This window comes from Saccopteryx bilineata, chromosome 4 (genome assembly GCF_036850765.1).
Source record: "Saccopteryx bilineata isolate mSacBil1 chromosome 4, mSacBil1_pri_phased_curated, whole genome shotgun sequence".
Lineage (NCBI taxonomy): Eukaryota > Metazoa > Chordata > Mammalia > Chiroptera > Emballonuridae > Saccopteryx > Saccopteryx bilineata.
The window spans coordinates 292,003,765-292,020,400 of NC_089493.1; the positions used below are offsets into that span (position 1 = coordinate 292,003,765).

Here is a 16,636-nt window from a genome sequence, read left to right on the forward strand (position 1 = left end):
GTGGGGCAGGGGGCAGGGTACAGGGGCCGCAGCACCAGCCCCGTGCACCTGGGCTGACGCCACCGCCGCCCCGCCCACAGGCCTCCTCCACGATCAGTCTCTGCAGCTCCCTCTCCGTCTCCTTCAACAGCAGCAAACACTTCCACCTCTATGGCAGCAACGCCTCCCTGGCCCAGGTACCTCTGCCCTCCTCGAAAGCCCCGGGAACAGGTCAGCGGAGAGATCTGAGGAAGCCCAGGGCCCGCAATGGGCAGCCATGTGGGAGAAGGTTTGGGCTTAGCACAGTGTGAACGCCCCACAGCCTGAGCCGTCAGACCTGGCAAAGGCTCCCGTGGAAGCCCGCACCTTCCCCCACCACTGGTGGGCAAGCGGACTGCAGGCTCACCTGTCTGAGATGCGTCAGGTGGGGACGGGTTTGACGGCAGCTGGGCAGAGGGGTGCCCACCCCCCAGGCAGAGCGCCACAGGGCCACTGAGCAGTGACAGCGGCAGGTGTGGGGCCAGAGCTGAGAGCGTGGGCCAGGCGGGTTGAAAAGCCCAGAGGGAGGGAAGTTGCAGCTAAAAGGGCACAGGGAAACCTATTCCGGAAGACTGCATGCTGGGATGAAATTCTGGCATTTTCTCCTGGGACGAAGAGAAGCCACTTAAGAGCTTGAATAGGCCATGGGGAGTATTGGCCAGGTCACTCTGGAGCAGGGGTCGGGAACCTATGGCTCACGAGCCAGATGTGGCTCTTTGATGGCTGCATCTGGATTGCAGACAAATCTTTAATAAAAAAAATAACGTTAAAAATATAAAACATCCTCATGTATTACAATCCATTCATTTCCTACCGCTCATGTTCATGGTTGCGGGTGATTGGAGCCAATCACAGCTGTCCTCTGGGACAAACACCAAATTTTTATTGGATAATGCGTAAGGTACATGGGTCATTGTATGGCTCTCATGAAATTACATTTTAAAATATGTGGCGTTCGTGGCTCTCTCAGCCAAAAAGGTTCCCACCTGACCTGTGGTGGTGCAGTGGATAAAGCATCGACCTGGGAACACTGAGGTCGCCGGTTCAAAACCCTGCACTTGTCTGGTCAAGGCACATATGGGAGTCGATGCTTCCTGCTCCTCCCCTCTTTCTCTCTCTCTCTCTCTCTCTCTCTCTCTCTCTCACACACACACACACACTCTGTCTCTCCTCTCTAAAATGAATAAATAAAGAGAAATTTAAAAAAAAAAAAAAAGTTCCCGATCCCTGCTCTGAAGGCTGTAGAGAGAGGTACACCGGGGAGAGGGGCCTGGGCCAGAGCCTGGTGTTGTGACACAGTTTACACTCGACATGTGAAGATCTAGAGATGGAGGCCAGATTCACAAGAAGTGTGTGTGTGGGAGGGGCTTCTCCCCTGCACCTCCCTCCTCTGTCCTCCCCCAGGTCATCATGAAGGTGGACATCGTGTATGAGAAGGAAATGCTCTATCTCTATGTGCTGAGTGGTGTCGGGGGGCTGCTGCTGCTGCTGCTGATTTTCCTGGCGCTGTACAAGGTCAGCGCGTCTAGGGGGAGGGGGCATGGCTCAGAGAGGCGGACGGGGAAGGGGGTCAGCAGGGGTCACGAAGGAGAATGCCAAGACCAGGGGGCGTCCAAGCTTAGAAGGGGCTTCCGCCTACTCCCTCCTTCTACAGGGAAGGCTACTGGGGCTCAAAGGGCAACCGAGACTGTCCCCCGTCACTCCCCCGAGCGCTGGTAGGCCCAGGACTGGGCGCCAGGGACAGGAAGACGGGCTCTCCTGCATACCCAGAGTCAGGCACTGGGAGACGGAGACACGGACCACAGCCATGGCCCCTGCCTTTGTAGAGCTCACAGTCGAATGGGGGAGACGGACAGGAACACACGGGGCCCGTGTGCTCTGGAGCCTCTACCGTGGGAACCTGCCTGAGGCTGGGGGACTCTGGGAGGTGGCATTTGAGTTGGGATGAGTGGCAGTTAGCCAGATGAAGCATGCCAGAAGGCAGGTGTTCCATGCAAAATATGCAAATATTCCAGAAAAGAGAACATAAAAATCAAAGCTTCTTCCTATTGTACCCCCCCCCCAGAGGGTTGTCATTAACAACTTTTTTGTTTCTATTCCTCCAGGTTATAGTTTTGTTGTTAACATATATGAGTATGGCCTGACCTGTGGTGGCGCAGTGGATAAAGCGTCGACCTGGAAATGCTGAGGTCGCCGGTTCGAAACCCTGGGCTTGCCTGGTCAAGGCACATATGGGAGTTGATGCTTCCAGCTCCTCCCCCCTTTCTCTCTGTCTGTCTCTCCTCTCTCTCTCTCTCCCCCTCCTCTCTAAAACAAAACAAAACAAAACAAACAAACAAACAAAAACATATATGAGTATGTGTGAGCATGAAAGAGAAAAAAAGAAAAATCAGTGGGTGTAGAAAGTGTAACTGGGATTGGCAAGTATATACTGCTTGGGAGCTTGTATCCCCGGGCTTGGAGCTTGATGTCTTCCGTCCGAGCGCAGCTGGTCTGTTTCTTGCTCTGGAACCTGGCTGGCTTTCTGCTCCCTGCCCCTCCCCTTTTATTGAACGCATTCTCTATTGATGAACATCTAGATCGTTTGTAATTGACATCTGTTTCAAACAGTATGACTAGAAAGGCTCTTGTTACCCACATCTTCGCACACTTATCGAAAGATTCTTTAAAATTAACCCCTAGGTCTGGAATTGCTGAGCCAAATAATATATAGGTTTTGAGCTTTCAACAGAGAGGGTGTGACACATATTAAGCACTATATATGCATGGGCTCTTACTGTTAGTGGCACTAGACATTGTCAAGTCACCCACCTAAAATATTGGTACTTGACATTTTGATGACCCTAAAGAATGAACTAGTAGCCTGACCTGTGGTGGCGCAGTGGATAAAGTGTCGACCTGGAAATGCTGAGGTTGCCGGTTCAAAACCCTAGGCCTGCCCGGTCAAGGCATATATGGGAGTTGATGCTTCCTGCTCCTCCCCCCTTTCTTTCTCTCTCTCTCTCTCTTCTCTAAAATGAATAAATAAAAATTAAAAAAAAAAAAAAAAAAAGAATGAACTAGTAAGTGGAGAGCTTTTTAACTTATTGCCAAGAACCAGGGATGGCCGACACTCGCGCCCCCCCTGGGGTGGACGCCATGTGCCTGTGGCCCATATGAGTTAACATAAAGAGTGCTTTCGTCGTGTTTGCTGGGGCCAGCTGTGCTCCATGGACTTTCTGCTCAGTGGATGGTCGTCTTCCTCCAGGTCGGCTTCTTCAAACGGAACCTGAAGGAGAAGATGGAGGCTACTGTCGATGGCTCCAGTGGAGTCCCTGCAGAAGACTGTGGGAAGCCAGTGTCTGAGGAAGAGGCCATGGATCCGAGCTGCCAGGACCTGCTGCACGGGGAGGAGGCCCAGGATGGAGGCGGCACAGACTGAACTCCCGGGCCAGATGCGGAGGGCCCAGGACTGGACTTGGGATGCCTGGTGCCGGTCTGCCTCTCCCTGCGAGTCACTCTGTGTCCTCCGGCAAGTCACGGCTCTGCCCTAGACTCCTGTTTTACTGTCGTGAACATGGAGCTCGCTGCCGCCTGCCTCCTTTGCAGGCTCGTGGTGGGGATCCACGACGTGACAGGCTGGGAAGGCTGGGGGGGGGCGGGTCTTGTAACTATCGGATGGTCCTGGCTTCTAAAAGCTCCTCTTAGTTTGCTTCCCTGGAAAAGAACATCTGATCTAAATTTGGAGAAACTGTAGTCCCAGGACCTAGTGACACTCCCAGCCCTCGCACCCACCTGCCCCTGGAGGTCCACAGAGGCCTGGGCCTCCTGGAACCCCGCCCCCACTCTCTCCCACCTGGAGTCCAGCAGCTTTGCATCCTGCTGCCAGAGGACAATCTGATCTGTGTCACTGTGTTGCTGCTGCAAACCGCCTGCTCTTCAGCAAAAGACCAAATTCCTTAATGCCTTCCAAAACCTGCAAACCGCCTGAATATGCCGGTGTAGAATTGGGCCCCGCTTGCCTTCCTGGCCTCCTCTGGAGACACCCCACCTCTTTTCTAAGCCACAGGCCTTTCTCACTTGCCAGGCTTTCTCCTGTCTTGCTGCCTTCGCCTAGACCGCTCTCTCTGCCTAGAACATTCCTCCCCACTCCTTTCCTGGCTGACTCAGTCTTCAGATCTCGGCTCACGCGTCACTTCCTCGGGGCAGCCCCCCACCCCGACTCATTCAGGTTCCCATATTATGCACGCTTATACTAGCCTGCAGTTGTCTGTCATTGCAGGGATTGTATTTGTTAATTGTTAAGCGGGTTACCTAATATCCATTTCTCAAATGAAACAGTGAACTCCATGGGTAAAGACTGTATCTTGGGATCCCTGATGATACCACCCAGCTAAGACACATAATAGGTGCTTGACATAATCTCACCCAATTAATGAGGGTGCCTATGGGACGAAGGGAAAAAAAGTTTGGATGGGTCCACGGCATCGCATTCCTAAAGGCTCAGTCTTCCCCAGGTGCCTACCCCCCCCCCAACAACCCCACCAGGACTCCATCCCACGGCCGTGGTGGCCCCCATGTGAGACTCTGAGCTAAGGGTGGGGACCATGTCCCTTCACTTGGCTCCCAGTGCCGAGCACATTGCCTGTGTGTATTTATCCAATAAATGTGAAATTCTGTCCAATTTTGTGATGTTTCTATACTGGTAGAACATTCCAGCCTGGCTCAAAAAAAAATTTTTTTTACAGAGACAGAAAGTCAGAGAGAGGGATAGACAGGGACAGACAGGAACGGAGAGAGATAAGAAGCATTGATCAGGCCCTGGCCGGTTGGCTCAGCGGTAGAGCGTCGGCCTGGTGTGCAGGGGACCCGGGTTCGATTCTCAGCCAGGGCACATAGGAGAAGCGCCCATTTGCTTCTCCACCCCCACCCCCTCCTTCCTCTCTGTCTCTCTCTTCCCCTCCCGCAGCCAAGGCTCCATTGGAGCAAAGATGGCCTGGGCGCTGGGGATGGCTCCTTGGCCTCTGCCCCAGGTGCTAGAGTGGCTCTGGTCGCGGCAGAGCGACACCCCAGAGGGGCAGAGCGTCGCCCCCTGGTGGGCAGAGCATCGCCCCTGGTGGGCATGCCGGGTAGATCCCGGTCCAGCGCATGCGGGAGTCTGCCTGACTATCTCTCCCCATTTCCAGCTTCAGAAAAATACAAAAAAAAAAAAAAAAAAAAAAAAAAAAAGAAGCATCGATTATTAGTTTTTTGTTGCGACACCTTAGTTGTTCATTGATTGCTTTCTCATATGTGCCTTGACCATGTGGCTACAGTAGACCAAGTAACCCCTTGCTCAAGCCAGCAACCTTGGGTCCAAGCTGGTGAGCTTTGCTCAAACCAGATGAGCTTGCGCTCAAGCTGGCGACCTCGGGGTCTCGAACCTGGGTCTGATGCTCTATCCACTGCGCCACTGCCTTCTCAACCTTTCTCTAAGTGGGACTCAAACAGTAGCTCTCATTTTTCTTTTCCTTTCTCTGTCTCTCTCTCTTGCCAGTGAGTGACCTGCACCTGCTACTGTGAGCTAGTTCAAAAGAGAAGCAGGGGAGAGACAGAAAGTGAGAAAAGGTTAGGGAAGCATTGACAATTCGCAAGGATGTGAGAGTACATCGATCCCCTGCGCCCCCCTCCTTTTCTAACCCTGAGCCCCACCCCCTTTAGAAGGGACCTCCAGGGCTGCTACTGCTGCCCTCTTGTGGTAAGTTTTAACTGTCAGGAATATCACAGAATTACTAAAAGGATTTGAAAGTTTCTTGTAGGTCTCATGAACCCTGTCGGGTTATATTATTTATACAGTACTTCTTTATTATTTTATTTTTTTAATTCCAATGAGAGAGACAGACTCCCACATGCAACCTGACCAGGATCCACCCAGCAACACCTGTCTAGGGCCGATGCTCAAATCAACCAAGCTATTTTTAGTCCCTGAGGCTGATGCGCTCAGACCAAACCAGCTATCCTCGGCACCTGGGGCCACACTCAAACCATTGAGCCACTGGCTGTGGGGGAGAAGAGAGAGAGGAGGGGAGAGGAAGAGAGAGAAGCAGATGGTCGCTTCTCATGCGTGTCCTGACCAGGGATCGAACCCAGGACATCTGCACACCGGGCTGACACTCTATTCACTGAGCCAGCTAGCAGGACCTTTTTTAAATTTTTAAAAGATTTTTTTTATTGATTTTACAGAGAGAGAAGGAGAGGCTCGAGAAGTATCACTTCAGCGTTGCTTTACTTTAGTTGTTCATTGGTTGCTTGTCATATGTGCCTCGACCGGGCAAGCCCAGGGTTTTGAACCAGTGGCCTCAGCATTCCAGGGAGACTGTCCACTGAACCACCACGGGCCTGGCTATGTAGTATTTCTTGAGTGCTTTGTGCCACAGTCGGTTCTGTGCTCTGAGGACATGATGATGTACATGATAGGCACGTTCCTGCCTTCGGGAAGCTTCACTCAGTGAGAAAACAGTAAAAAAGTAGAAATGTGTTCCCAGGTAGTAATAGGGCTGTGGAGAAAAGAAAGCAGAACAGATTAGAGGGTGATGGGAGAGGGTTCTTTTAGACTGGTGGTCAAGGAAGTCTCTTTTTTTTTTTTAATTTATTTTTATTTATTCATTTTAGAGAGGAGAGAGAGAGGGAGAGAGAGAGAGAGAGAGAGAGAGAGACAGACAGACAGAGAGAGAGGAGGGAGAGACAGGGGGGAGGAGCTGGAAGCATCAACTCCCATATGTGCCTTGACCAGGCAAGCCCAGGGTTTCGAACCGGCGACCTCAGCATTTCCAGGTCGACGCTTTATCCACTGCGCCACTACAGGTCAGGCAAGGAAGTCTCTTTAAGGAGGTGATATCCTGTGACACGGGAGAAAAAGTGGATATTTGCATCCAGGTTGGAAGCAGAAAAACACAGAAGATCTGGAAGGCTCGGTCTGGGAACAGACCTGCCATCATCATCCCCAGGAGTCTCTACCGCAACTCACTTAGCAGCACCTGTCCTCGACCGCCTCCGTGTCCTTTCCCACCCTGTGTCTTCGCCAGCGTGTGGAGTTCCACCTTTCTCCATGCATGAAGACCCTCCTGCTTCAAAGCACTCTGAAGCTTCTCTCAGTCCCACTATTCCTGGACAACACGATGCATTCCATCGCCACTTTCTTTATACCTCAGTGGGGACGGAAGGCTGGCTGCGTGGGCTTTTGTCTCAAGAGTAGAAAGAAGGTTCTGGAAGGCAGTACTCAGGCCTCACTCATATATAGTATCAACACTGACCCCTCACCAGGGTTGGCACAAAGGAAGTGTTCAAAAGTGGCCCTCAAAGGTTTTGGTCTCAGGGCCCTTTATATTCTTTTTTTCTTTTCTTTTTTTGAAACAGAAACAGAGGAAGGGACAGACAGACAGGAAGGGAGAGAGATGAGAAGCATCAATTCTTTGTTGCGTCACCTTAGTTGTTCATTGACTGCTCTCTCATATGTGCCTTGACCGGGGGACTACAGCAGAGAGTGACCCCTTGCTCGAGCCAGTGACCTTGGGTCCAAGCTGGTGAGCTTTGCTCAAACCAGATGAGCCCGCACTCAAGCTGGTGACCTCAGAGTTTCGAACCTGGGTCCTTCCACTGCGCCACTGCCTGGTCAGGCAGGGCCTCTGGCCCCTTTATATTCTTAAAAATCACTGAGAATTCCCCAGGAGCTTTTGCTTACATGGGTTAGATCTACTTGCGTTGATTCGGTTAGAAATTAAAATGGAGAAAAATTTTAAATGTGACACTCAAGCCTACATTCCATGCAAGCCATCAGACAGAGTGAGGACCTCTGCCATGACAAATCAGGCGGTCTCTAGGAAGCACTGTACTCACGGGAGAAAGACAGTGAAAAGTAAATCACATCTTTGTATTGTTAGGAAAGTAGTTAAAACCCAGTCAGCGCCAGGTTTGACTTTAGGCTCTGTTGTGGGATGCAGGCAATTATCCTCTCTGGGACCCATTTCTTCATGTGCAAAATAGGAATAATAACTGTTCCGAGTGGGACACAGGTAGGCTTGCAGTTGTGCATATGGAAAATAATACAATAGTTAATAAATAATAATATACCTGACCAGGCGGTGACGCAGTGGATAGAGCGTCAGACTGGGATGCGGAGGACCCAGGTTTGAGATCCCGAGGTTGCCAGTTTGAGTGCGGGCTCATCCGGCTTGAGTAAAAAGCTCTCCAGCTTGGACCCAAGGTCACTGTCTTGAGCAAGGGGTTACTCGGTCTGCTGAAGGCCCACGGTCAAGGCACATATGAGAAAGCAATCAATGAACAACTAAGGTGTCGCAACGAAAAACTGATGATTGATGCTTCTCATCTCTCTCCGTTCCTGTCTGTCCCTGTCTATCCCTCTCTCTCTCTCTCTCTGTCTCTGTAAAAAAAAAAATGAGAAAAAAAAAACAAGAATAAACTGTTTCATGTACTCACACCTGTAAACCTACTTTTGCCCCACCCTGTATATATCTCAGAGCTGTGATGAGCATTAAATGAGATAACATTTGTGTTTGGTGGGTGTGTAGAGTGGGGTAGACGGGATAAATGGTGATAAAGACTTGACTTGGTGGGGGTGAACACACAATATGGTGGAGAAAGCTGTGTGTTCAGTTGGGCACCTGAAACCTGTATAATTATGTTAACCAGCATCACCTCAAAAAATTCAATTTCTTTAAAAATGAGATAGTCCTGGCTGGTTGGTTCAGTGATAGATTGTTGGCCCGGCACATGGATGTCCCGGGTTTGATTACCGGTGAGGGCACACAGGAGAAGCGCCCAGCTGCTTCTCTACCCCTCTCCCTCTTCACCCCCCTCCTCCCACAGCCATGGCTTGATTTGTTTGAGCACACTGGCACCAGGCGCTAAAAATGACTCCATGGAGCCTCTGCCTCAGGCTATAAAAAAATCACTTGGTTGTGAGCATGGCCCCAGATGAGCAGAGCATCAGCCCCAGAGAGGGGTCACCGGGGGGATCCCTGTCGGGACGCATGCAGGAGTCTATCCTCCTGTCATTGGAAAAAGAAGGGAAAGTGAGATAATGCTTGTAAACCACTGAGCACTATGCCTAGCCCGTCAATGCTTGCAAACAGCGGTAGATAGAAATGGTTGTTTAGCTGTGCAGAATGGTGTGGTAAAAGCAGCATCCTGGACCACAAGTCAAGACACCTGGTGTTGGTGTTCTAACTCTTCCATTAGCTCTTCCGTGATCTTAGGAAAGACACATGCTCTTTCTGGGTTTGGTCTTCCCCACCTGGGATTTGAAGGTACCTCAGGAGTTGTCACAAAGCAAGAGGGGATGGGGGCTGAACAGCCCAGTGCCCATCCTCGCTTGATCAGCTTTTATATACAGGGGGTCCTCAGGTTACGACACAGTTCTGGTCCTACAACCGTGACATGACCCATATTTTGGTGTAAATCAAAACACACTAAGTGTGTCACTAGCCTAAGTCACTCACCTATTTTAACACAGTTGTAAAATGATCATCTAGATTCTAGAACATAAAAATACAACTAAGCCACAGGAAAAGGAAAATTACATAAATATACTGTCCTGTACACTGTACTGTAGTAACAGAAAAAATGAGTATAAAAAAATATTCCCGCGGTTGGTTTGTACACTGGAGAGGGCATTGCAGGGTGGGAGAGAGGGACCTATGGGGAGGAGGGAGCTGGAGAGGCAGGAGGACCTGCAGCAGGTGCTGGAGACACGGGGTCAGGTGACTCAGGATCGCCTAAGGAACAGGCAGGAGACGCTGGCGATGATCCTACCTGTACGACAGATGTCTCATCTCAAGAAGCAGCTGATGTAGAGGGCACAGGATCTGGTGCAGACCTCTCTGCCCTCTTAAAGAATTGTTCCAGGCTCGTCTGGAAGGTTGATGACTTCTTCTACCCAAACTAGTTTGCCCATGTAGTCTGTAAATACAGTGCTAATGGCGTAAACAGAAACACATCTCAATTATTTAAAGTTTTTATGAGGGTAAGTGTCGTAAAACTCTAAACGTTCTATGTCGAGACTGTCGTAACCTGAGGACACCCTGTACTAATTAATGTTCTGTGCATACAAGCTACTTAATCAATTAAGCACCACAGGCACTGTGCCAGGGCCTCCCAGCTCTCAAGGGCCTGTGACCATGCTTGGAAGCTGAAAAAATAACTCCAAAATATAAAAATTAAATTGTATAATTGAAATAAATGTTGAAGTAGTGTTTACAAATGTAATATCATTTCAGGTAGTCAAATGCAGTTTCATATCAATATATACATATATATACTACATTAAATGGTAGTCAGAATATTTTAATATTTGAAATTTTGTGTGGTAGGGTGTCTGTACAATAATGTGCATAAAGTTTACAAAGGTTTCTAAAAGACTGAGATTTTATTTTAAAAGTGTTCTACTTCCATCTGAGCCGGCGGTGGCACAGTGGATAGAGCGTCGGCCTGGGACGCTGAGGACCCAGGTTCAAAACCCCAAGGTTGCCAGCTTGTGCATGGGCTTACCAGATTGAGCGCAGGATCACCAGCTTGAGCACGGGGTCACCCACTTGAGTGTGGGATCATAGACATGACCCCATGGTTGCTAGCTTGAGCCCAAAGGTCACTGGCTTGAAGCTCAAGGTCGCTGGCTTGAGCAAGCGGTCACTGACTCAGCTGTTGCCCCCTGGTCAAGGCGCATATGAGAAAGCAGTCAATGAGCAACTAAGGTGCCGCAGCTGAGCTGATGCTTCTCATTTCTCTCCCTTCCTGTCTCTCTCATGCATGTGCATACACTTTAAAAAAAAAGAGTTCTACTTCCAAAAAGTTTTTAATTAAAACTTTGAAAACCACGAAACACAGCCAAACTCTATTGAACCACATGATCTCTAAGGCCTTCCAGAGCTTGCAGATCATGAGGCTAGATTGAAATATTTAGAAAAATGATTTACTCTTTTTTAAGAAAATTGATTTTATATAGAGAGAAACATTGATTTGTTGTTCCACTCACCCATTCATTCACTGGTTGATTCCTGCATGTGCCCTGACTGGGGATCAAACCCACAACCTTGGTGTATTGGGACCATGCTCTAACCAACTGAGCTATCCAGCCAGGGGAAGAAGTAATTTCCTCTTGACAAGTTACAAGGCCCTGAGGATGGACATGGGGCTGGGGGTGATGTCAGGAAACTTGAGTCTCAAGAGACCTTATAGACTGATTACCCGGACCTGCCTTGAGGCCAAGCTGCTGGGGACAGATGGAGCCAGGCCAACAAGGTGGTCTCAATGTCTTACTTGCCTCTTAGTCACAGAGTAACTCTGAGCAGATGACCTAGCTTTGTGAGCTCCATTTCCCTTATCTGTGAAATACAATAAATAGACCTCCACCGGGCACTGTCGGGCCCTTAGCAGTTCATGTCAAAGCATGCCCAGCAGCTGGGTGATTCCCAGACTGGCCTGTCCCCCTCAGCTGAGGTATCACCGGCTACCCCCAATTCACCGATGGCATCAATTTCCCATCCTTTTCTGAGAAGCCAAGTGTTAGGAGGGCTGAGGCTCAGGTGAGAAATGAAGGGAAGATAAAGGTGGCATGGTAATGGGGTACTCCCTCCACAAGGTACGGGGGACCCAAAAAGGAGGCAGAGCTGTGGCAGATCAGGCCAGCATGGTGGGAGGGTCTTACAGACTGCAGCTAATCCTCGTATGGGGTCCGATACAGGAACTCCCAGGGGTGGGGCTGGAACTGGTGGTTCTGGTCAGTCAGGGTCTGCGCAGAGTGGTGGCTACAGACTCCAGCTGGGGGGGGGGGGGGGTAGCACAGCTGTGCGCTGGGAGCCAGGGAGAAATAGTACACTCCATGCCCGAATATGAGAATGGTCTGTTTTCTGGCCCAAGGGCAGACCCTTCATGTTTAAGCCGAGGGACATCCACAAAGTTGAAAGACTTCTCAAACCTGCAACGAGCCCCGTCTGTGCAGCTTCAAAGCATGGGAGATGACCTTGGGCAGATACGGGCAAGTCGCGTCTCCTAAGCCTCCAGTAAGGTCCCAGTGAAACCCCGACTATGAAAGCACTTCCCAGACATGGCCCTGTGGCTTCACAGGGCTTCTGTAGTTATGATCTAGTGTCCCCAAGGCCCAGGGTGCTATCTATGCACACATTTTAAGGACAAATGTCTTTTACCACGTAAGGGCTTTTATTGAACTCAAATTCAGGGGCTCCAAAGCCTGAGGAAAACAAGGGAGGCTGGGGTTTGCACTGAGGCCCAGGCCCCACCCTGGGCTTTATTCCCCAGCCCACCTACCCTCACCCCTTCTTGCCTCAGCAAGGGTCTCAGCAGCTACCGTCTAAGCTACCCGGCTCTAATTAACCCCCCTCCCACCCCCATCCTATCTAGCACTGTGCCACACAGGCACCCACCAAGGGGCATGCCGCCTGCTGCCCAGGCCAGCTCTCTGCTGACCTCCTTCTGGATTCTCCCAGAGCCTCCTGCTGCCTGTTCGGCCTTCCTCCACCCCCTCTTCATTACCCATTTCCCGTAAGCCTCCTGGGCATGTAACTTCCTCCACCCCAGCCCCTCTCCTAGAATTCTTGACTCCTCCTTTCTCCTCCAGCTTGTCCACTATGCTAAAGGTTTCTCTAGCTCCCCATCTCCTTGCCCTCTGCCCGCCACAGCCCCACCCCTGCCAGCTCCAGGTCAGCGGCGGCCAGCTGCGTGGGTCCGCTGGTGCCGGATGAGGTCTGAGCTCTGAGAGAAGGCTTTGCCACAGTCATCGCACTTGTAGGGCCGCTCCCCGCTGTGCACCCGGTGGTGCTGCAGCAGCGTGGAGGAGCGGCAGAAGCCCTTGCCACACACGGCGCACCTGTAGGGCCTCTCGCCGGTGTGGGAGCGCTGGTGCTGAATCAGCGTGGAGGAGCGGTTGAAGGTCTTGCCGCAATCTGGGCAGCTGTAGGTGCGGCCTGGCAGGTGGGTGCGGGCATGGATGGCCAGCACAGAGCTCTGACCGAAGCGCTTGCCGCACTCGGGGCACTTGAAAGGCTTCTCGCGGGCATGGCTGCGGGCATGGGGGATAAGTGCCGAGCGCTGCGAGAAGCTCTTGCCACAGATGGCACAGCTGAAGGGCCTTTGCCCGGTGTGCACCCTCTGGTGACTACGCAAGGACGAGTTCTGGCTGTAGCATTTGCCGCACTCGGGGCAGCTATAGGGCCGCTCGTGGCTATGCGTGCGCTGGTGTCGCAGGAGGTAGGAGCTGTCTCCGAAGGCCTTGCCACAGTGTGGGCACTTGTAGGGCTTCTGACCAGAGTGAGTGCGCTGGTGGCGAAGCAGGTAAGAGCTGTCAGCGAAGGCCTTGCCACAACGGGGACACTTGTAGGGCCGCTCCCCGGTGTGGGTGCGCTGGTGTTTGATGAGGTCAGAGCTCTGGGAGAAGGCCTTGCTACAGACCTCACACTTATAGGGCTTTTCCCCCGTATGGATGCGCTGGTGCTGGATCAGAGTGGAGCCCCGGCCGAAGCTCTTCCCGCAGATGCCGCAGATATTAGGCCGAGGGCCCTGCCCACCCCTGGCCCGGCCACCCCGTCGGCCTGGACCCCGTAGGGTCCCCGTCAGGCCCAGAGGACTCTGGAGCATCTCAAACTGGGGTGTGGCCAGCAAAGCCCCTGTGGGCATCTCAAAAGGTGGCCCTAGAGGAAGGCCCCCTGTGGGCTGCTCCCCAAACCCCTGGGTGAAGGAGTCCAAGGGATGGACTCCCAAGGGGATGCTCAAGGGATCCTTTTCCTCAGGACTGAGAAGCATCTCTGCACCTTCCTGAAATTTGGAACTTTGAGCCTCAAATTCAGGGTTTTGGGTTTTGAACTCAGAGTTCTGAGGCTCATACCCTAGGCTCTGGGATTCGTATCCAGGGCTCCGAGGTTCATACCCAGGGCTTTGGGGCTCATACCTAGGGCTTTGGGGCTCAAACTCAGGGCTCTGAGAATTTGATTCAGGGCTTCTGCGTGTAAATTCAGGGCTTGGGGGCACAAACCCAGGGCTTTGAGACTCAAAACCTGGGCTTTCAGGCTCAAACCTGGGGCTTTGTGGTTCAAACTCTGGGCTCTGGGGCTCAAACCCAGGGCTCTGGGGTTCAAGCCCAAAAGGTATCTCTTCAACCTCATAGTCCCCAGTGCCTTCTTGCTGAGAAATTTCCTCTTCCTCATTCGCACGCATGTTGCCTGCAGGATCAGAGAATTACAAAAAACCCAGATTGTGTGGAACCTGGAAGGTCACTGGGTCCCCACCATTAGTTGCCACAATTTTCTCTCTCTCACTCAAACATGGTCGCTGGCCCTAGGGCAGGTGCTGAAATTCCCACCTTCCCCTCAGCAAACCCAAGACACCGGTCCCCGCCCCCACCTCCTCCAAGTCCCAGGTGTCCAAGTTCCCCGCTTTCTTCCCCTCCCCAGGACCACAGCCCCCTCTCCCGCTCCCAGGCACGTTCCTCGGAGGGGCGCTCCCTCCCTCACCTTTGAGGGACTCTTCGGGCCCCATTTCGTCAAGACTTTGCACATCCCGGGGCTCGAGGCCCCACGGCGACGCCTCCTGTTCCATCCCCACTGGCTCCCAGCGCGGCGGCGGCGGCTGCAGCGATGGCGGACGAACCTGCGACCCGGCCTGAGTGCCCTGAGACCCGGGCCCTCGCCGTCCGCCCGCTCAGCGCCGCCCCAGAGACCCGGCTGCCCAGCCCTGGCCCCCAAGGCCGGACGTCTTGACCCTGGGCCTCTCTGGCCGGCCGGGCCCCTCCCCTCCCCGCGGCCCCGCCCCCACCCACAAGGTCTCGGCTTGCCCTGGGGCCCTCACAGGCCCCCACGCGTTGTGGCCTCGGAGATGGGGAGTTTGGGGGGGGGTTTCACGACTCTCCCTGCTCCTCTCAGACACTGCTCCCCACCCAAGACCCCGCCGTCTGCCCCTCAGCCCTGGGCTGAGCTGCGGCTGCCGACCCCCTCCCCCCGCACAGGAAGTGTCCGTCCGCGGCCAGTTTCCCCCTTTGGCTAGCGCCGCAGCCTCTCTAGGAGCGGCTGGAGGTGGAAACTCGTTGGCATTAACCCTGGGCTGGATGGCCCTGGCGTTGGGGTGGGGGGAGGACAAGGTACCCTGGAGCCGGCGGGAGAGGCTGGGCAGTTTGTGTGCCTATGTCCTAGCTCTCCGTCTGCCCAGGGGCCTATCTGTCCTTCTGCCGGTCTCTGCGTCCGTCAGTGACTGTGGCCAAGGGCGAGGCAACAAACGAGACCAAGGTCAACGTGAAGGAGCGACGCTTCCCGGCGCCAGCGGGGGCGGCGTCTGGCTCCCTTCGCTCTCGGGCCTCGGGGTCAGCTGCGGCCGCGCCTCGGGAACCTGGACGGCCCCCCACCCTTCCTTGAGCCCGAGGAGACTCTGGGGCACCTCCCCCCCGCGCGCGTACACATACACACACACACCGCTGGAATTCCACTAGTCTGCACTGTCGTACCCTCTCCCCATTCCTCCTGTCTCCCTCCACTCTGCTCCTGCTCATTTCCACCCCACCCCCTCCGGCTGGGCTAGGATCGTTGCCAAGGGAACAGCCCCGCCTCTGGTTTCCACAGGCACCGCCCCCTTCTTCTGAGAGCTCAGCGATTGGCCAATGAAGCTTGTGCTCTCATCGTCGCGTCTTCTCCCACACCGACTGCTCCGCGTAAATGGTCGCCAGGGACCGGGAGGCACCTTCCTGATTGGTTGGAAGGTGCTCGAGCTGGCTCCACCTCCCTTGTCCGTCAAAAATGCCTGAGGGAGGAGAGGGAGGAGCCTGCTCAGGGTCTTCCCTGCTGGACCTGTGCTTTCAGAACTTTTCCCGCCCGCATTTCCCCTTCATTTTGTTTTATCTTTATGAAGAATGGAAGCCTAGGGATCTGAGGGAAAAAAACACCCTTCCTCCCCGGGTCTCCCCTACACTCCTTTTCCCAGGAGATGGGGGGTGGAGCCAGTAGGGAGATCCTCCTGCTTTCTTTCCAATGACCCTGCGCCTTCCCTACAGCTTTCCCAAAGCATGAGTTTCACTCGATCCTTGGGAAGCTTAGTCCCCGATTCCTGGATTTTCTCGCAGGAAGGTCAATCAAAGATCCTGTGGGAATTTCTTCCAGGTGAGGGTGAGGTGAGAGAGTTCAGGAGCAGGAGTGGAAGTGGACAGAGATCCCCCTGGTCTTTAAGGCAGCTAAGAACTCTTCAGCCCTGTCTCTCTGGGATAGAGGGCTTGAAAAGAAAGGAAACCTGAGAAACACTGCCCTAGGTGCAGCTTTGAATCAAGGGTAAAACGACCCTGGAGAGACAATAGGATCCAATTCTTGTACTTTGCGGCTGAAAACTAGTTAGACAGCCGTCTTGATAACTCAAGAGCCAAATTTTCCTGTGTAAGTGATGCAAGAGCTATGGTTGTGTTTTCTTGTTGCCTTCCCAAATGAAGGAAAGAAACTGGTTAGGAGAAAGATGGCATCTTCCATTCTCCTGAAAAGAGATGAGAACAAGCATTGGAGAATTCCAAGTAAAAGCCTGGAGAGAATGATCTCAATAGAGGCTTACAAATAGAATCAGAGATATCTTCCTACAAATACAGTGGGAGTACTTTTTTGCC

General features: G+C 52.7%; 2 protein-coding genes across 3 annotated transcripts in view; one reads left to right on the top strand and one right to left on the bottom strand.

The window, feature by feature from the left end:
- Window positions 1–4,672, top strand: part of ITGAL (integrin subunit alpha L) — a 42,453-nt gene extending 37,781 nt beyond the window's left edge. For both annotated transcript variants that reach the window (XM_066275743.1, XM_066275744.1), the window contains exons 29-31: window positions 81–176; window positions 1,423–1,533; window positions 3,266–4,672. In XM_066275743.1, coding sequence (XP_066131840.1) covers window positions 81–176; window positions 1,423–1,533; window positions 3,266–3,439 — 381 coding nt within the window. In that variant the 3' untranslated portion in view covers window positions 3,440–4,672. The remainder of the gene's footprint in view (window positions 1–80; window positions 177–1,422; window positions 1,534–3,265) is intronic.
- A 7,519-nt stretch (window positions 4,673–12,191) lies between these two features.
- ZNF768 (zinc finger protein 768) lies at window positions 12,192–15,521 on the bottom strand. The gene is made up of 2 exons (XM_066275683.1): window positions 14,517–15,521; window positions 12,192–14,225 (listed from the first exon to the last, which is right to left on the bottom strand). Exons 1-2 carry the CDS (start codon window positions 14,599–14,601, stop codon window positions 12,712–12,714), a joined length of 1,599 nt encoding a protein of 532 aa, XP_066131780.1. The 5' UTR covers window positions 14,602–15,521; the 3' UTR covers window positions 12,192–12,711.
- Between the last annotated feature and the right edge of the window lie 1,115 nt (window positions 15,522–16,636).

Excerpts from the sequence above, each read along its gene's own strand:
- ZNF768 (XM_066275683.1), bottom strand. The coding sequence starts at position 14,601 with ATGGAACAGGAGGCGTCGCCGTGGGGCCTCGAGCCCCGGGATGTGCAA. Across the intron at positions 14,226-14,516 it reads GCCCGAAGAGTCCCTCAAAG|GCAACATGCGTGCGAATGAG; the intron begins GTGAGGGAGGGA and ends CTGATCCTGCAG.